This window comes from Pipistrellus kuhlii, unplaced genomic scaffold, assembly GCF_014108245.1.
Source record: "Pipistrellus kuhlii isolate mPipKuh1 unplaced genomic scaffold, mPipKuh1.p scaffold_m20_p_3, whole genome shotgun sequence".
NCBI classification, from domain to species: domain Eukaryota; kingdom Metazoa; phylum Chordata; class Mammalia; order Chiroptera; family Vespertilionidae; genus Pipistrellus; species Pipistrellus kuhlii.
Window position 1 is genome coordinate 81,847,609 of NW_023425529.1, and position 20,264 is coordinate 81,867,872.

Below are 20,264 nucleotides of genomic sequence, written 5' to 3' on the forward strand. Positions count from 1 at the left end.
AACAGCGGAACAAACTGAAAGCTCCGGTGCCCGACCCCACCCCCGGCCCCCGGCCCGGGACCCCCTCCCCTCCCGGGATCCCCCGGGATTCCCCACCCCTCCCGCACCGCCGGGGATCCGGCGGGCCCGGCGCGAGTGCCTGCCTGGCGCCCTGGCCCGGCCCCGGGGTGGAGGAGCCCGGAGCCCGCCCGAGGAGCCACGGCCCAGCGGCGACCGCGACTGCAGCCGGGAGGTGAGCGGGAGCCGAGGAATGGAGGCTGAAACCGGGTTTGGGCGCCCGCAGGGAACTAGGTCGGGGGGCCGCGGTCAGGGGGTCTAGCAGCGGGGCGTGGGGCCAGAGTGGAGGTTTGGGGCCACTTAGGAAGGAGGTCTGAGCGAGAGTGCACATTTTTTCTGCATCTAAGTGTCCTGACCTCATTTTTTTTTCCTCAAAGCACCCTTCGGCCTTCCCTGGAAGTTTGACTTCTGCACCCTGCCCGCAGCCTTGGAAGGGCTCGGGTGGCCTACTTCCATAGGCAGACTGTGTGGCTGGGATGAAGATTAAGCCGACTTTGCATTAAGTCAAAAAAACAAACCTGCTTCCAGGTGCTCTCCCCATTATACCACACTGCTTCCACCCTCGCCTCTTAAAGGACCCTTCTCTTAATTCTTGAGAACCCTGCAAGGTTTCCCTGGTCAATATGAGGGTGGAGTCAGAGGAGTCACTCTGGAAAGCACCTGGGCTAAAGTGTTGACAATGATAGGAAGAGACTGGTCAGAAAGTAGAAGGGAAAATTAAGCCTTAGGAGATATCTTTGGGGGAGGGAAGAGATGAATAGCATCTACTGATTGATGAGGGAGGGAGAGAGGATTGATGAGATAGTAGGTGGAAGTAAAACTGAGATTTGAAGGTAGAGGAAACCTAGATATAAAGGAAAGGAAGGAGGCAAAACAGAAAGGGCAGATGACAAATGTCATGAATGTGATGATCATTTTTAGGGCTATATCAGATGTCCTATAAAAGAGACAGCCCATTCCTTTGTCAAAGTATCCCTAAATAAGATTGCAAAATTTTACATAATGGTATCTATTAAAATCAACAAAACACAATTTTTTAACAGATAAAACTGTTTTTTAACATTACAAAATTACCTATATTGATGGCAGCACATTTTAGTAGGAGATGTGGACTATAGTCTTGGTTCTGGAAAAGAAATTAACACAGTAACATGCTTAGAAATTAAAATGTGAATAAGCACCTGCAAGTACTAGAATGTCACTATATAAATATTTTGCAAATTGTGAAAGAAAAATGTACTTAAAATATATATATATTTTTTTTATTTCAGAGAGGAAAGGAGAGGGAAAGAGAGATAGAAACATCAATGATGAGAGAGAACCATTGATCGGCTGCCTCCTGCACACCCAACACTGGGAATCAAACCCACAAACGGGGCATGTGACCTGACCAGGAATCAAATTGTGAACTGCTATTTCATAGGTCAACACTCAACCACTGAGCCATGTCAGTTGGGCAGGTTGTTTTTTTAAATCCTCACCGGATGATATGTTTTTTATTGATTTTTAGAGAGGGAGAGAAAAAGAGAAGCATTGATATGAGAAACATAGATAGGCTGCCTTTTCTGTATATACCCCAACTAAGGATGGAACCTACAACATAGATATATACCCTGACCAGGAATTGAACCCAAGATCCTGCTGGTGCACATGCCGACACTCCAACCACACTGGCCAGAGCAAAATGTTCCTTTTGAAAATCAATGCAAGTATACTAGCCTATGAAATGAATGGTACCCCTTCTTCCTATGCAATGCACAGTCTGCTCAATGTTACCATGAGCCTCGAAGTGTGCAGCTTTCCTTTTATCTAAGGTCTTTTATTTTTATTTTTTTAGATGCATAAATCATTTTAGCTTGCTGAATGTATGTTATGTGCTGTGGAGTTGGTTCCTACTCCTGATGACCCTATGAATGAGTGGCGTCCACAATGTCCTCAACAGACCTACTCAGTTCCTTTTGACTCATGCCTGTAACTTCCCTCTTTTTTTAGAGGACGATTATTAAAGCTGGGGACAGTGAAACAAGGAAGGGCCTAGTATAGAAGAAGCAATAGGAGAGAGACTAGGTCGGGAAATGAGCCTAGGCTGGGGTGCTTTGACTCATGAATAAGTCAAAGAAAAGGGGGTCTTGGGGACACATTTGGGGGTTTGCCTAGGACCAGCTGCTAGGGCTCATTGCTCCCTGGTTGCAAGTCTAGTGTGGTCTCAAAAAATTTAGGGGATGCATACCTGTGAGGGAAAGGAGACGCAGGCCTGCTCCTGGGAGGGAGAGCGCTTCACTTTTATGGGTGGCCTGGGATGTTTCTTCAGTGATGTGGAAATAGTGCAACGGTACAATCTGCCTTTCTCTCTTGAATGTATTGGCAATAATCCTTTTATTTATAAACTAAGATGTTATAAAGATATAAAGGTTCTATCTTAGAATGGATTATGGGATCAGAGTTTTCGACTCCTCCTTCCCAGTATTCCTGTCCCTGCAGTCACTGCAAGCTATCTGAATTCTAGTAGGCAATACTAGTAGTCATTTCTAAAATTTTTAAGTGCCCCACTTGTTTCTGCAGCCAAATATTTTCAAGCTTCCAGAAGACCTTTGGCTGTGTTGACTTAAGTTCAACTCAATCCCACTTTTCCCATTTAAATTGCTTCTGTTTGCTTCAGTTTTAGCTTTCTTTTTTCAGTGGAATTCATCTCCTTATAGTTTGAGGTCTTTATAAAGGCCCAGGGAATGTTCACTTGGGCCCTTGGGCTCACGCTCCTGGTCATAGGAAGAGGAACACCTCTCTCTAACAAAACCTCCTTCTCATCTTCACAGATCTCTGACATCCTGCTGCTCCTTGCACTTCCCTGGGTCCATTCTTGTGATTCTCAATGGAGAGTGAAAACATAGATTCATAATGAAAACCAGCCCCCATCGGCCACTGATTCTCAAAAGACGGAGGCCGCCCTTACCTGTTCAAAATGCCCCAGGTGAAACATCAGAGGGGGAGCCTAAAAGGCCCTCTGTCCAACAAGAGCCTGGTGACGCACAGGTCTCCAATGAGGTGGCAGAGTCCACCTCTTGCAAGTTTCCAGTTGGGATCAAGATTATTAACCACCCCACTATGCCCAACACCCAAGTGGTGGCCATCCCCAACAATGCCAATATCCAGAGCATCATCACAGCATTGACGGCCAAAGGCAAGGAGAGCGGCAGCAATGGGCCCAACAAATTCATCCTCATTAGCTGTGGGGGAGCCCCCACTCACCCTCCAGAACCCCAACCTGAAGCCCAAACCAGCAATGATTCCAAGAGGACAGAAGGGATCACCAAGACCCTGGGACCAAAACCTGCAGCCTCGGATGTGAATCTTCCTAGACCACCTGGAGCTCTTCTTGGGCAGAGATGGGAGAACTGTGGTATGTGGTCTGCAAGGCAAAGGGGTGGGAGCTCAGCCCTTCCCCTTCGGTGTAAAGGACTGCAGTCAGTCATGCTGATGCCTACAATAGATAACATCTAGCCTGAACCAGGGGGAAGTCATTCTGAAACCTTGACCCAGGTCCTTTGGGCACTGTCCAAAGGGTTATAATGATCATTTAGCACTTCTAATTGCCTTCTTTATATTGGAAAAGGATTTCTTATTGTTTCTGTTAATCTTTCCCATCAACTGTATAAAGAAGTAGGGATCTTTCCCTATCTTAATAAAAGAGAAAACTGAAGCATGAGGAGGAAATGTGGTTTTCTCTGAGCAGATACTTACAAACTATTTCATAAGGTTGCTTTGACTGAGCTCTAAGGCTCAGGTTGGCCCAGATTGAAATGCAATTTGAAACTATGCTCCTGAATTTCTCCTGAGACCCACAATGGGGTGGAGTTCCTGAGTGCCACAGTAGATTCAGCATGTATTCCCTTGTCCCTAAGGATAGAGCTCTTGGAAAGGTGATCCCTATCCACCAATTTTGATGGGTCTGCTGGGCATCAGATCAGGCAGCTAAGTGACATCTTGGATTATTTCCCCTATAGCTGGCGGTGAGGCAGCAGGCTGCACTCTGAACACCAGCCTGACCAACATCCAGTGGCTTGGGAAGATGAGTTCTGATGGCCTGGGCTCCTGCAGCATCAAGCAAGAGATGGAAGGAAAGGAAAATCAGCACTTGGAACCGAGTCGGGTTAAGGTGAACTGTCACTCACTAGGGACATGAGAGCCCATGCAGGGAACTTCTAAGAAGGGAAATGGACCAAGTGGCCTATGCAACAGAATTTCCAAGTTCTGGTATTAGCGTTCGCCGAGGCCCGTGGTTGGCAAACTGCGGCTCGCGAGCCACATGCGGCTCTTTGGCCTCTTGAGTGTGGCTCTTCCACAAAATACCACGGCCTACGTGAGTCTATTTTGAAGAAGAGGTGTTAGAAGAAGTTTAAGTTTAAAAAATTTGGCTCTCAAAAGAAATTTCAATCATTATACTGTTAATATTAGTCAATGAGTTTGCCGACCACTGACTTAGTGCAATTCTGTTTAACTTTTGAGCTGCCTTTCTGCTTTGGATCTTTCTCCCCCATCTGCAAAATATTCTTAGGGCAGATTCCTCTGGCTCTCTGTATTCTATTAGCACTGAGTTTAGTACTCTGCCCTTAGGTATTTAGGAAATGATAAAAAGGTCTTAGTTTGGAAAGCCAAACTTTAAAGGAGCAACCCAACCGTAAGAAAGAAATATAGCATTTTTAACTGGATAGTTTTGTTATATGTTACTAGAAAATAAAGTGAGTTAGATGTTAATTTTAAATATTTCCCCAGCAGTCAAAATTGATTTGACCTAATTGTGTGGTCTGGGGTTGTTTTTCACAGTTGCCACATACCTGGATTCTGTTGTATACACCTTTTAATCGTTCAACAACCTTTAAAAGTGAAAATTTGCATAGATGTGTACATAAGTAAAAATTGACCTATTCAATTATAACTTGTATACTTTATAAAGTTATTTATATAAACGTATCAAATACATATAAACTTACAAATATTATAAAACTCAATATGTTTTTAAAGCTTAATATTTGGCAATGTGAATAATCAGATCCTTGCCTAAAACTTTGTCAAATTCACACTTTGTAGACATTTTTCTGTCCTGTACTCAGAAATATTTCACACAAACATTGAAATGAGATGGGTTTATTCATATCACATCAGGAGAAGGAATTTGAGTAAGAGCTAGGTCTCATGGGCCCCAGGCCTGAAAAATGGCTGTGGTGGTTTTCTTTTTCATTGTTGATTTAGAGAGAGAGAGAAACATCAATTAGTTATCCACTTATTTATACATTAATTGATTGCTTCTTGTATGTGCCCTGACCAGAGATTGTACCTGCAACGTGGCATATTGGAACAATGCTCTAACCAACTGAACTACCCAGTCAAGGCTCCATATGAATGTGATTTTGTATAAAATTAGTTTTATGGCCGAGACCAGTTTGGCTCAATGGATAGAGCGTCGGCTTGGGGACTGAAGGGTCCCCGGTTCGATTCCGGTCAAGGGCATGTACCTTGGTTGTGGGCATATCCCCAGTAGGGGGTTTGCAAGAGGCAGCTGATCGATGACTCTCTCTCATCGATGTTTCTAACTCTCTCTCTCTCTCCCTTCCTCTCTGTACAAAATCAATAAAAATATATTTTAAAAAAAACATTTTTTTTTTATGAATAGTTTTATGAACATAACATATACCCAAACTTTCCTGAGAGATTTCAACTACTAAAAACTGAACACTTATTATTGGGAAATATATTCAACAAAATTAGCTTAGACAGAGAAGTGGTTCTACATTGTCGTACTGGATTGGATCATCTCTAAGATCCTTTCTAATTTCAAACTTTTATTCTATGGAATAGTGGTCTGGGATAAGTTTGTTCCTAGTGTGATTTTTGTGGGATAAGCGGTTTCTCCAGGGAATATTATTCAAGTGGGGCTGGAGGAGGTCTTGTGAATTCTTCCATGTCATTCCCTTCTCTCTTTCCCTCCGGTTTCTCATAACCCTCAGGTTGAGGAGCCCCCAAGAGGATCAACATCCTGGCAGGACTCCGTGTCTGAGCGGCCGCCGTACTCTTACATGGCCATGATACAATTCGCCATCAACAGTACGGAGAGGAAGCGCATGACCTTGAAAGACATCTACACGTGGATCGAGGACCACTTCCCCTATTTTAAGCATATGGCAAAGCCAGGCTGGAAGGTACTGCGTTCCATAACAACCCACGTGGAGGTCACCCTGGTCCCACAGTTTGTCTACACAGGTGTCTAATACTTGATGTCTGGTGCTCTGAGAGAATATAAAACGTAAAGGATGCTAGAACTCTAAACAGTTGTAACTTTTAGATTGTGACTTGATCCTGCTGAGTCCAGGCAAAATCATCAGTAAGAACTCTGCAGCCACTTTACCTGTCACTACCTAAGGACTCTTCTTTGTAGCACGAAACCCAGTTTTGTGCTACACTGAACAGCAGCTGGAGAGACTAAGTACCTTTCTAAAAAGATCTTTTAAAAACAATGCTGTCTGTGAGGCTCATGATTCACCTCCTCTAATGTCACATAACATTTCTGGAAGGCAGGGATTTTCTTTCATTTTATTCGTGGGAAAACAGATGCCTGCAAGTCACTAGGTCACACTACAATGTCAGAGCCACAGCTCAGGTCCTTTGACATACTCAGCTCCAAGCCAAAGGTTTTTTGTTTTGCTCTTCCCACAGTAGAACTTTTAACTTCACATTCTTACCTCAACTAAATTTCCCAGTTCCTTATTTCCTTTTTTTAAAAAAATATATTGACAAATACCAATATATTTTTATTGATTTCAGAGAGAAAGGGAGAGGGAGTAGAAACATCAATGATGAGAGAGAATCATTGATTGAATGCCTCCTGCATGCCCCCTACTGAGGATTGAGCCCGCAACCCGGGCATCTGCCCTTGACAGGAATCGAATCTGGTACCCTTTGGTCCTCAGGCCAATACTCTATCCAATGAGCCAAGTTTCTTATTTCTCCACTCTCCTAAATTGCTATTGATTATTGCTTCAAAGTCTCACTCATCGTTTCTAGCGTTTGACAGCTATCCAGGTATTTTCTTTAACACAAACCTAGGAAATGGTACCGCCTTTATCCCCATAGGATAGATGGGTTTATAGCTGAGGTGGACAGCTCTACAGTGTGGAGGTAGGAAAGAATTGGACATTCGACAAAGTCTGTGCTAGGCACAGTGTGAGTCCTGAGGCTGATATCTCCTTAGGAAACATCAAGAGTGATGTTTTTGCCGAAACCGGTTTGGCTCAGTGGATAGAGCATCAGCCTGCGGACTGAAAGGTCCCAGGTTCAATTCCGGTCAAGGGCATGTACCTTGGCTGCGGACACATCCCCAGTAGGGGGTGTGCAAGAGTCAGCTGATAGATGTTTCTCTCTCATCGATGTTTCTAACTCTCTATCCCTCTGTTCCTCTCTGTAAAAAATCAATAAAATATTTAAAAAAAAAAAAAAAAGAGTGATGTTTCTGAATCTAAAATAGCTGATAACTGGTTATCTCTTCTTCCAGAATTCCATCCGCCATAACCTTTCTCTTCATGACATGTTTGTTCGAGAGACATCTGCCAATGGCAAGGTCTCCTTCTGGACCATTCACCCCAGTGCCAATCGTTACTTGACCTTGGACCAGGTGTTTAAGGTGAGTGTCCTGGTTTCTTCTAAATGGGGCCAGAGTTGGAGGTTGTAATATCCATCTCAAAAGGAAACCAGTGATCCTTGTGATGATGTTATCTGATCTGGGGAGAGTTAGAAACCAGCCAGCCCATAGGTGATTTGCATAAAATTCAATGAGTTAAGTACAGTTGACAAATACCAAATGACACACTTTAGTACTAGACCATGCCATAGAGAGGACTACTTGGATTCAAATAAGAGGACTTCCCTAACTGCCCTATGAATAAGAACTGCTTGGGATGCTTATTAAAAAACAACTTCCCATCCTAGCCTGTTTGGCTCAGTGTATAGAGCACGTGTCAAACACAAGGCCCGCGGGCCAAATCCGTCCCGCCAGGCCTTGCAATGTGGCCCGCACCGCGCTGTCATCACTGCACTCCGCTGCGTTTCCATCACAATGACAGTTTATGACTGTTCAGTAAACCATTCGGCCCGCGATTTAGGCTGGATTTTAGATTTTGGCCCCTTCTCTGATTGAGTTTGACACCCCTAGTATAGAGCATTAAGGGTCTCAGGGTCTATTCCTGTCAAGGGCTCATAGCCCTGGTTTTGTGCTTGATCCCCAGTAGGGGGTGTACAGGATACAGCTAATCAATGATTCCCTCTCATCATTGTTTCTATCTCTCTTTCCCTCTCCCTTCCTCTCTGAAATCAATAAAAATTTATTTTTAAAAAACCCACACAACTTCCCAAGCCCCTCTCTTGGGGCTTCTGATTCAATTGGTCTAGAATGGGCCCAGAAATACGTATTTTTAACAAGCATCTCAGGTGATTCTTACAGAGAAAGTCTAAGAAACCTTGTTTTTTAAAAGCCCTTCTTTAGGCTGAGACCAGAAACCGAGCCAGCAGAACAACTCTTTAGAAGTGATTGTTTTGGGATTTCAAAATGCCATTCTGTTGGGAGGGACAGTTGACCTGGGTGGCCCTCAGCATCAGTCAGGAATAGGTGTTTTTCCCAATGTGGTCAGATTGATTGACCATACCGGTGGTAACTTCATCTCATTTCTCTTCCACATTGCCTGCCCACCAGCCACTGGACCCAGGGTCTCCACAATCACCCGAGCACTTGGAATCAGTAAGATTCTTTCCCTCTGGCTCGGGGTTTGTCCTTGTTTTCCTTTCACTGCTTAGCATGGCTTTAGCGGACAGGGACAAGACTGCCAGCCCTAAATACAGAGCACCGAGCTTCTGGAGTGAGGAAATTTGACTGTCACCTCATCTCCCCAGAGGAGGGCTCGTCCCCACACATGGGCAATCATGAAGGTGCAGTAAGCAGAGTGGGCGTGGCAGGAGGACGTGCCATGGGCTTAGTGCAAGATAGCAACCCCAGTGCATGGCATAGGTTGGGCAGGCAGCAGTGTTTTCTCTCACTTTCAACCCAGCTTTTTTTTTGCCACTCTTAGAACTACATGCCTTAGCATCCCCTGGGGGTGGTAAGGACACATGGATGAGGTGCTAGGACCTGTCACCATAAACCTGTATGCTGTCCACCTTTCCCACTAACCAGGCTTGGTGGCATTGCTCACCTGTGTCCTCCCAGAGCAGCTTTGGTTTCTGGGCTGTTGGTTAGCTCAGTGCACGGTGCCAGAGAAGCCAGTGGGTTCTCCCACCTCCTCCCCTGCCTTGTTAACCCAGGTTTCTCTCTCTTCCTATCTGCCACACACAGCAGCAGAAACGACCCAATCCTGAGCTCCGCCGGAATGTGACCATCAAAACTGCACTCCCACTGGGCGCACGTTAGTATGGGAGAGTGGGCCTCAGACCTAGTCCTTGTTCTGGGGGCATATTTTTAGGGGATCAGACTCTGGGATTCTGGGCCTAGCTCAAAGGGATCTGAGCCCAGAGGAGAGCACAGCTCCTGGGATTGAGAAGGGTGTGTTTCTGGACCCATACCCCTCATCTCTCCTATTTCCTCCTAGGGCGGAAGATGAAGCCATTACTGCCCCGGGTCAGCTCATACCTGGTACCCATTCGGTTCCCAGTAAGCCAGCCACTGGTGTTACAACCCTCAGTAAAGGTGCCGTTGCCCCTGGCAGCTTCACTCATGAGCTCAGAGCTTGCCCGCCACCGCAAGCGGGTCCGTATTGCCCCCAAGGTGAGTGGCTTCTGTTTTCCTCTGAGGATTATGTGCATTGGACCTATATTTGCAACTGCACTCTGCTGAGTGTTCCTTGAATAGCTTATAAATCAATTGGGTAGGTAAGACAGCGCTCCCCTAGCCATTTTAGTTACTTACTTATTTTATTATTTTTTAAAATATATTTTTATTGGTTTCAAAGAAGAAGGAAAAGAAATAGAAACATCAGTGATAAGAGAGAATCATTGATTGGCTGTCTCTTGCACGCCCCCTACTGGGGATCAAGCCCACTACTTATGACTCTTGGTTCATAGTTTGAACCACTGAGCCATGCCAGCCAGGGCCTCCCCTAGCCATTTTACAGATACATACATAACACATGGAACATTGAAAATGGGTTTATATTACAAGTCACCTGGCATAGCTCTAATTCATTGTCTTTTGTTGTTGTTGTTGTTGTTAATCCTTACCTCAGGATTTTTCCATTGATTTTTAGAGAGAGTGGAAGGGAGAGGGAGAAACAGAAATAAATATCAATGTGATAAAGACACATCGATTGGTTGCCTCCTGCACTCACCTTAATCAGGGCCAGGAAACCTGCAATCAAGGTATATGCCCTTGACTAGAATCATAATTCATTGTCTTTTAGTGGTCACATAGTATTCCATGGTATGGCTATGTCAAAATTTTTCTTTCTTTTTTTAAAATATATTTTATTGATTTTTTACAGAGAGGAAGAGAGAGCGATAGAGAGTCAGAAACATCGATGTGAAAGAAACATCGATCAACTGCCTCCTGCACACCTCCTACAACCAAGGTACATGCCCTTGATCGGAATCAAACCTGGGACCTTTCGGTCCGCAGGCCAACGCTCTATTCACTGAGCCAAACCAGTTTCGGCTATGTCATAATTTTTCAAATCATTTTACTTTTATGGACTGTAACATTTTGTTTCTAATATTTTTCTCGTATGAGCAACACTGCAATAATATCTTTGCAAGTATTTTCTTACTAGTGCTTTTATTTTTATGGAATAGAGTCCCCAGACATGAGATTGCTCAGTAAAGAGGTATTTTAAATTTTATTAAATATTGCTAGATTGCTGTTTAAAAAATAGGTGATAATTCACATTTCTGCTAGCAACATATGACAAGACCTATGTCTTTGCTAGCAATTGGCATTGTTCATCTTTTTTTTTTTTTTAATATCTTTTATTGATTTTTTACAGAGAGGAAGGGAGAGGGATGGAGAGGGATAGAGAGCTGGAAATGTTGATGAGAGAGAAACATCAATCAGCTGCCTCCTGCACACCCCCTACTGAGGATGTGCCCGCAACCAATGTACATGCCCTTGACTGGAATCGAACCTGGGACCTTTCAGTCCGCAGACGGACGCTCTATCCACTGAGCCAAACTGGTTTCGGTTCATCTTTTTAATATTTGCCCATCTAATGTACATAAATTATTCTTCTTTGTTTATTAGTAAGTATGAGCACCTTCTTGTTATGTTTATTCACGTGGGATTATGGACATTGCCTATTTTTTATAGGGTTTTGTTAATTTGTGCTAATTCATTTTATTAAAATATTAACCTTCTCTTAGGTTGAAGTTTTTTGGTGTGTTTTTTTTCCATTGTTTGTTTCTTAACTGGATTTATGGTTTCTCTTGCCATAGTAAGATTTTACATTTTTTATGTAGTCAAATTTATCTCTTTTCTCTCTTACAGCTTTTGGGTTTCCAGTCTTGGTTAAGAAGGTCACCCTCAGATTGTACATGTAGTCTTCTAGATTCTCTTTCAGGATTTGTATGGTTTTATTTTATTTTTATTTTTATTAGGATTTGTATGGTTTTAATTATTCTTTTATCTTTGTATATAGTATAAAATAGGCGTCCATTTTTAATGACTTTACCTTTTCCCCCTGGAATTGAGCTACCACCTTCATCATATATTCTCATATTTAATTGTTTTTAATAATTTAAAAAGACAAAAAGAGGATTGGTAGCAGCGTGTCACTTATTTTAGTCAGCATCTTCTGTCCCTCCTCATGACTGGGTTGAATCTCCAGGCTTCAAGAGCTCCCTCTCATCTTTTCCCTGCTTCCTTTTCAGGTGCCACTAGCTGATGAGGGGGTCGCCCCTCTGCCCACTGCAGGGCCAGTGAAAGAGGAGAAACTCCTGCTTGGAGAAGGGCTGTCTCCTCTGCTTCCAGTTCAGTCCATCAAGGAAGAAGAAACACAGCCGGGGGAGGAAATGCCGCACTTAGCGAGGCCCATCAAGGTGGAGAGCCCGCCCCTGATAGAGTGGCCCTCGCCGTGCCCATCGGTCAAAGAGGAGCTGTCTCAGTCCTGGGAGGAGGACTCCCCTCACTCTCCCACTCCGAGGTCCAAGAAGTCCTACAGTGGACTCAGGTCCCCAACCCGGTGTGTGTCTGAAATGCTCGTGATTAAACGAAGGGAGGGGAGGGAGATGAGCCGCTCTCGAAGGAAACAGCACCTGCTGCCTCCCTGTGTGGATGAGCCCGAGCTGCTCTTCTCGGAGGCCCCTGGGACTTCAAGACCAGCCACAGAGCTCCCTCTCCCCTCAGAGCCCTCTGTGCCTGCCCCCCAGCTTGGCTACTCCCAGGAGGAAGGAGGACCTTTTAAGACACCCGTTAAGGAGATGCTGCCCATCTCCTCTACCCCGAGCAAATCTGTCCTCCCCTTGAGCCCTGAATCCTGGAGGCTTACACCCCCAGCCAAAGTTGGGGGGTTAGAGTTCAGCCCAGTACGAACCCCTGAGCGTGCCTTTGGCCCCCTAGCTGACTCCCTGGGCCTGCCAGATTTCAGTACCACCCCACTGAAAAGTATCCCCCTCTTTGATTCACCCCAAGAACTCCTCAATTCTGAGCCCTTTGACCTCAACTCTGACCCCTTTAGTAGCTGCCCCCTCTCAGACATGGAAGTCCCCAAGCCAGGCTACCCCATGGTCGGGGAGCCACAAGTCGCCAGCCTTCCAGCCAACCGTTCCCTGACAGAAGGCCTGGTTCTGGACACAATGAATGACAGCCTGAGCAAGATTCTGCTGGACATCAGCTTCCCTGGCCTGGAGGAGGACCTGCTGGGCCCTGACAACATCAACTGGGCTCAGCTCATGCCTGAGCTGCGATAGAGACCTGACCTGATCCTTGCTGCTCAAGCTGTCCACTCTGCAGTTGTGTGGCTGGGCCATCCAAGGCCTGAGTAAGGACAGCAAGCAGGGACTGTCCGCCCCTCCAACCGCACTTTGTTATGCCAAGGCAGACATCACACCATAGTGACCACCGGGCCCTCTGCAAGCCTCCAGGCCCTGGTACCTGAACTCTGCGCCATCCTGTGCTCCCCTAGAGAATCTGATTCCTCATTCCCCCTGTGAGAACTGAAGGGTGGGCATAGCAGAAACAAGGATGAAAAGAGATTAGGAACTCCCAAAACTGTTTGTATTCTGTGCCCAGCAGTTTCACCTTCCCTGTTCCTTGCAGGGTGTCCTGTAAATAGTGTATATGCTCCAAATTATCCTCTAATTTTTAAATGTAAGCTTATTTCCTTAGATCATTATCTACAGACTATCAGAAGATGGGTAGGATGACAGGGGTTTCAGTTTGCTTCCCGTTCCTTGCTTTTAGTCTCTAGAGAAGGGAGACCTGCAGTGCACGCTTTCCTCCAGGCTCAAGTCGCCTGCCTCAAGGGTTCTTTACTGTACGCACCCAGACAAGCAGATCTTGCCGGAGCCCCTCTTACTGTTCTTCCCTCCCACCTCCCCATGTTTCCAAGAAGAAATCCTGGTAAAAATGTCTCTTATAATGTGTCAAAGTTGAATTGGGAGTGGAGGGTGGACGCATCTGAAGCAGAGTGGGTGCCCAGCGTGTGCCCATGTGATGTTTCTCTGATAGTGCCCCTAATCATGCCAGAGAGACTAGCACTGATGAGAACTCTGCCTGAGGCTTGAGAAGACTAAAAGGGTCCTGACCTGCCTGGCTTCCTTAGCTTGCACTGCAGCTTTGCAAAGAGCCACCTAGGCCCCGGCTGGCCATATGCATGTGAGCCAGCACAAGAACACTACTGTAACTACTCAATAAAATCCAGGGTGTAAGAGTTGCTCTCTGTGGTGTGTTGGCGTCTGGTCCCTAAGCATAAGAAGGGATTGGGAAAGAAAGTGGGTGATGATGAAGACAAGCAAGGTCTGAAGATATGAGGCACTAGAGAGTGCAAAGGGCTTTGGCATGGACTGCCTCCCATACGGTACCTGCACAGGCACACAGCCTCTCTAGCACAGAGATGACTGCTTACCAATAATGGTCCTGCACAGCCAGTCCCCTCCAAGGGAAAGGAATAGCTGGGGGCAGACCTTCCAGAACATTAGGAAAGGATGAGCCCAGTTAAGGTGCCTCATGACCACCTTTACCTCCAACTTAAGGCCTGAAAGCCAGCCTGTCCTGCTTTTCTCCGCAGGCCTTCCTAGGCCCGTCCCTTCCCGGAAGTGCTCCCATTTCCATCTTTCACAGAACTTGTCTCATCCCCTGACTCTGGGACTGGATAGCCAGGACCCAAAGGGCTGATGAGCCCTCCTCCCTGAGACACCACCTGGGAAACAGCACCATAGCAACCCGGGCAGCAAACAATGCTGCCAGTAAGGTCTTCCCTATAAAGCTGCCCCTCCTGGCAATTAGGCCCAGAAGAAGAATGGCCTGTAACCCAGGAAGATCACTCAGAGGGCGAAGTAATCCATCCCATGCCAGGAAGCCTTTCCTGCAGGTAGGGGGCAGGGCTCCATCTCTGAGGCCTACCTTTTTGTACTCCACTGGGCTAGTGGCTGTCCCCCTGGGTGGGTCATGCTTTCTCCAAGGCAGCAGATCTGTCTGTGAATGCCCGCTGTCTTCCTCCCTTAGTTCTATGGTTCTGTGAACATGGAGTTCAGAACAGTGGAGAGGAGAAGCGTGGTTATTACATCTGGACCGTTGGTCACATCGCAATGATTTAGGGGCCTGGGTCCAAGAAACGGGAGTGTGAGGAACCAGCAAAGTCCTAGGAGTGGCCTGGAGGGAGAGGCATTTTTGAAGAGCATAGCATCATGATTAGTGCAGACAAATGGCCACAGTCCCAGCTCTGCTGCTCACAGGCTTTTCTGGGTGAGTTGTTCACTGTGGGAGATATTTACTGTGTCTTGCTCTTTGTGTCTTTGAGATGAGAACCATAATAACACCGGCTCACAGGGCTGTGAATATTAAATGAGATGTGGATAAGTATTTAGCGCAGTGCCTACATATTTGCTACTGCTTATTTCATGGGGGTGTGGCAGGAAAAGGGAAGGGACAAACAGCCTAGATGCTTGCTATACTTGCTTGTATTTTAATGAGAAGGGCAATGCACCAGCGACAGGGAAACAAGTAGTAGGAGGAGTCCTGGTAGTAAAGCACCCAGGCTCCCTCCTCTGGGCAAAGACTCCCTTCTACACTTGGCTTGGTTAGGGACATTTCCCCTCAGGATTTCCTCAGGCCTGAGGTGCCCCGTTAGGAGCATGAGTTCCTCCGCAGGAATGTGGGGGCCCCAGAGTGAAGCGGCTGGGTGGCGGTAAGGAGTGAAGAGTGGGAAAATCCAAGTTGAAAGAGGCTGGGAAATCAACCCCAAATCTGATAGGTGGAAAGAGAATGAAAGATGAACATTCTATGGGAATAATACAGAGCTGGCCTCCCTGCTGCTGGGCGGGGCCGAAAGGGAGACACGCTTCTGGACACAAAGGAGCTGGCAGCTCCTTTCCTCTGGACTGAGAAGGAGAGGCCGAGTACCCCCACGCTTCCTTTGTCTCTCTCTAGATGATCCTGGCCAATGGGTCCCTCCCAGACTACCGCACATGGTCTGAGCGTGAGTTTCTCCTCACGGATAAGCCGGGGGAATTGCCTGGCTTCACCCGGCAAGTCTACCACCAGCTGGCCCGGAAGCTGCCACCCTGCACAGACATCAAGTCCAGGGTGCGCCACCAAGTAAACCAATCGTGGAAAGAGAAAGCCGAGCACACCTGGGGCTTCCACACGTGGCTTGATGTGGGGCGCTTGCCCGCCACCTTTCCCAGCAGGCCGGAAAGACCCTATGATAGCAATGTGTGGCGCTGGCTGACGGACTCCAGGGCCCACCGCCATCCCCCAGCAGACCCCCCCATCCCCCCGCCCTCCTGGATGGGTCACAACACCTATATGCACTTCATCAGCTGCGCTCCTATCTTCTTGAATGAGTATAAAAAGGAACAGGCGATTCTAAGGGCAGTGAAAGAACTAAAAGAAGTGGAGAAACTCAAGCTGAGGAGTGAAGCAAGGGCACCTCCACTTGACACCAATGGCAACATCCTGCCGCCAAAGAACTTCAAGAAGTAAGAGGCACTCCTTCCTCAGGGAGCTCACCCACCTACCCACGTCCAGGTGACCCCTCCCACTCTGATTCCTGTTTCTGATATCTAATTAGTACTCTAACTTTCCCGCCTCTGAAAACTAAGCACTCTTCTGGATGTATCTGGAGGGAAAGGATGGAGGCAAGGAAAAGATAGATAGGAGAGGGGTTCAATTATTTATTTTTTAAAATATATTTTTATTGGTTTTTTACAGAGAGGAAAGGAGAGGGGTAGAGAGTTAGAAACATCGATGAGAAAGAAACATCGATCAGCTGCCTCCTGCACAGTCCCTTCTGGCGATCAAGCCTGCAACCAAGGCATGCCCTCAACCGGAATCAAAGCAAGGATCTTTCAGCCAGTGGCCCGACACTCTATCCACTGAGCCAAACCGGTCAGGGCTCAATTATTTAATTAAAAATTAGGAAATACTACTTAATACCCACTATAGGCCTAGGGGATACACAGAAATGTCACTCAGTCCATGTGAGTGACATTTCTGTGTATGTCACTTACGAAAGGCAGATGGCTACATACATGCACGGAAAGACATCTATCAATGCAAGCTCTCACGTGGCAAGTGCTTTGTGTGAGACTGAGGGTGTCATGAGGATGTCAGTTATTAGTGGAAAGAGCTGAGAACTAGAGCCAGAGGCTTGGATTAAAGTGTCACTTTGGCAAATTGCTTACTTTTTCTAAACTCAATTCCATTGTTGATAAAGTAGGGATGGTCAATACTATGCCTACCTTAACATGTGAAGATAAAATGGGTTAATGAACATATGGACACACTAAACAAAAAACTAATGTTCAATTTCAACAAAGAAATTCAGAAGAGAGAAGGACAGGGATTGCTGTGGGCTAGAGCACCCCCCAGGAAGGCTTCATGAGAAAATGAATGAAAGCTGAAAGGGAAGGAAGCCTTCAGAAAAGCAGAAAGGCCCTGGCCAGTTTGGCTCAATGGATAGAGGGTCCCAAATTCGATTTCGGTCAAGGGCACATGCCCAAGTTGCAGGCTTGATCTCCAGTAAGGGGGTGTGCAAGAGTCAGCCAATCAATGATTCTCTCTCATCATTGATGTTTCTCTCTCTCCATCTGCCTTCCTCTGACCTCTCTCTCTCTGTCTCTCTCTTTCTCTCTCTAAGGAGGGAATGGAGAACTGACTGGTGTGAGCAGAGGCAGGATTGCAAAAGGACTTATTCCAGAACCCTGCAGCTCCTCCCACCCCTGCACCCCATTGTGGGAACTCACAGATATTGCCATACTGCGTCCAGTCCAGGCACTGGGCATGAGTGGCAGGAAAGGAGGAGAAGAATAAGGATAGAAAGTCTCAAATTCTGATCCCACAGGCATTAACAGAAGCATTGAGGGGTTGAAGGGGGAGGCTGTGGAGATCTGCAATCTTAAAAAAGAAAAAGGCCAACAATTGGTGATTTTGAGAGAATATTATTCAGGGCCTTGGCTTCTCTCTAGTGTCCTTGCAATTAAGATTTATTATTACTTTTTAAATATATTTTTATTGATTTCAGAGAAGAAGGGAGAGAGAGAGAGAGAGAGAGAGAGAGAGAGAGAGAGAGAGAGAGAGAGAGAAACATCAATGATAAGAGAGAATCATTGATTGGCTGCCTCCTGCACGCCCCCACCTAGGGATTGAGCCCACAACCCGGGCATGTGCCCTTGACCAGTCCCCAGGCTGATGCTCTATCCATTGAGCCAAACCAGCCATGGCTATTATTATTATTTTTAATTGATTTCAGAGAGGAGAGGAAGGGAGAAAGATAGAAACATCAATGATGAGAGAGAACCACTGATTGGCTGCCTCCTACACACCCCACACTGGGAATCAAGCTGCAGGCCTGACTGGTGGTGGAGGGGGTGGTAGTAGAATTGACCTGTGAACTCCTGGCTCATAGGTTGGCACTCAACCACTGAGCAACACCAGCTGACTACAATAAAGATTATTGATGGCTAATATGTGCCAATACTAGGCATACAAAGATGAAGGAGACTTAGCTTACTCCTCAAAAAACTCAGTCGAATGATAGTGCCAGATGTTCTGTTGTTCCTTTTAAACAGCTCTGTAAGGGGTTAAAATAAATTGTTAGAATTACTCTATATCCATGAGAGAGCACATTGAGGTTTGAGCACCAACCAGAAGAGTCTAAGGGTGTAATCCTGTCTCTGCTAACACAAGTGGAGAATAGTTAGAATCTGAATAATGATATATCCTACAATATGTCAAAAGATTGACCAGCTAAACATAGTTATTCCAGCCTAATACCAAACACACACACAGTTTATCTGGAATAGATCTATTTCCAATTAGGAAAAGAGACAGAGGGATTCCCTATAGCCTGATTGCTCATAACTTATGGAGGGCTGCATCGTATTCTTCTCACCCCTTCCGTTGTGCCTGATCTCTTCTCCGACTTCCTGTTCTCTCCACACCCTCACCCCTCAACAGGTATCTCCACTTCTCAGCTGGTGGAAGGTTTGAACCTTTCGGCTTCCAGCTTCTGCCCACCCCACTTCCCAGTGACTCTGCCAGGAGCAGGCCCTGTCCGAACCCTGTGCCTCACTACCAGGAGAAGGTGCTAAAGCTGGCCTTCTTGCCAAGTGCACCCCTGGGAAAGGACCTCGTGAAGAATTACCAAACCCTGATAAAGGACCGCATTGCCTTTCCCCTCCACATTCTCTCCAAGGCACAACCCAGCAAAGCCTTTTCCAGGAAGAGAAAAAGAAGACCTGTGCACACCTTGAAAAGCCTCCAGATGGGTGAGGACCACGGTGGACACACCGCCCCGTAGGCTCCAGTGTTCTCAGTAAATGTACCTTAAGCAGGAAGGCTTTGAGTGGCTGATGGACTCTGGCTTCCCAGAATGGAATCTCTCCAGCTCCTCCCCAACTTCAAGCCATCTTTGTAGCCCAGGCTCCTCAAGACTCTACTGAAACTCTAAACTGTTACATCTTCCTTGGAGGGCACTCTCATAGCAAGTGGGAATATTGGGGGTGGGGGTGGGAGACACAGAGAGAGCAGGGAGAGCAGAGGAGGGTTTCCATTCTCAGGGACAGAATGAAAAGTGGGGAGAAAGACAGTGTGTGTGTGTGTGTGTGTGTGTGTGTGTGTGTGTGTGTGTGTGTAGGGTTGGGGGGAGGAGGGAAGACTGTAAGAAATGTGAGAAAGAAGTTACTTCCACTCACATAGCCCCCTGGAACAAGACTGGAATTATCAGAGTACAGGAAGCTTTTTAGGCAAAAATAACCTCAATTCTACCCCTCCATGGACCATTTGACGTCTGGAAAAAGACTGGAGGTAACTCTGCTGGGTTGCAGGTCCTTCACAGGGTTTGGGGAAGCAGAGGTTAGGCCTAGGCTGGTGGAAGAGTCTCAAGTTTGAGGCAGGCTGACCAGGCCTCCATTGAGGGACAGGAGTAGAACAAGGCAAAAGTCAGAGTGATTCCCCCAGAGCATTCCGTTAGGGCCTATGTGCTGCAGTTGACCCCAGATTCCTCCGCTTTTACAATGGATTACCAAGGACAATGGCCTAAAGTGGAAGCAGGCAAACCACATTAAAAAGGTGCTGACCCAAGATGGGTGGAGGTTGATGGGGGAGGGCCTGCAAGGGACCTGGTGGAGGTGGCAGGGGAGAGGCAGCTGGGAGGCTGCTGAAGAGTCACCTCATCTCTTCTTGTCCCCGTCATACACCAGGTTGGTGACCTTTGGGAAGATTGCTGTCCCCTCAGGCTGTCAGTTTTTTCATGTGCTCCTAGGCGGGACTAAGGTATATAAATCAGTGGAATAAATAAAATCACGTAAGTGAAGTACCTGCAAAGTATCTGACACACTGTAGATTCTCCATTAATAAAGCTATAACCATTATTCCTAGAATAAAAGGGGGGGAAATGGATGGAATATTACTCATTCATAAGAAAGAATGAAGTACTACCCGTGGCCTGGTAGCTCAGTTGGTTAGAACATTGTCCTGATACACCACGTTTGCAGGTTTGATCCCCAATCAGTACACATATAAG

At 46.4% G+C, this 20,264-nt stretch overlaps 2 protein-coding genes across 10 annotated transcripts; both read left to right on the forward strand.

The window, feature by feature from the left end:
• The first annotated feature begins 37 nt into the window (after positions 1-37).
• On the forward strand, positions 38-13,952 carry FOXM1 (forkhead box M1). 9 transcript variants are annotated; one of them, XM_036454740.2, is made up of 10 exons: positions 39-232; positions 2,871-3,478; positions 4,059-4,210; positions 6,060-6,251; positions 7,601-7,729; positions 8,795-8,839; positions 9,434-9,500; positions 9,684-9,859; positions 11,567-11,644; positions 11,950-13,952. In XM_036454740.2, exons 2-10 carry the CDS (start codon positions 2,953-2,955, stop codon positions 12,985-12,987), a joined length of 2,403 nt encoding a protein of 800 aa, XP_036310633.1. In that variant the 5' UTR covers positions 39-232; positions 2,871-2,952; the 3' UTR covers positions 12,988-13,952. The 9 variants fall into 9 exon arrangements, with proteins under 9 accessions (XP_036310636.1, XP_036310637.1, XP_036310633.1 ...); XM_036454739.2 differs by having other exon boundaries at positions 40-232; positions 9,431-9,500; XM_036454742.2 differs by having other exon boundaries at positions 41-232; positions 2,871-3,454; positions 9,431-9,500.
• A 117-nt stretch (positions 13,953-14,069) lies between these two features.
• Positions 14,070-19,116, forward strand: TEX52 (testis expressed 52). The gene is made up of 3 exons (XM_045588363.1): positions 14,070-14,609; positions 15,668-16,218; positions 18,698-19,116. The coding sequence occupies exons 1-3, from the start codon at positions 14,538-14,540 to the stop codon at positions 19,038-19,040; spliced, it is 966 nt and encodes a 321-aa protein (XP_045444319.1). The 5' UTR covers positions 14,070-14,537; the 3' UTR covers positions 19,041-19,116.
• Positions 19,117-20,264: the final 1,148 nt, after the last annotated feature.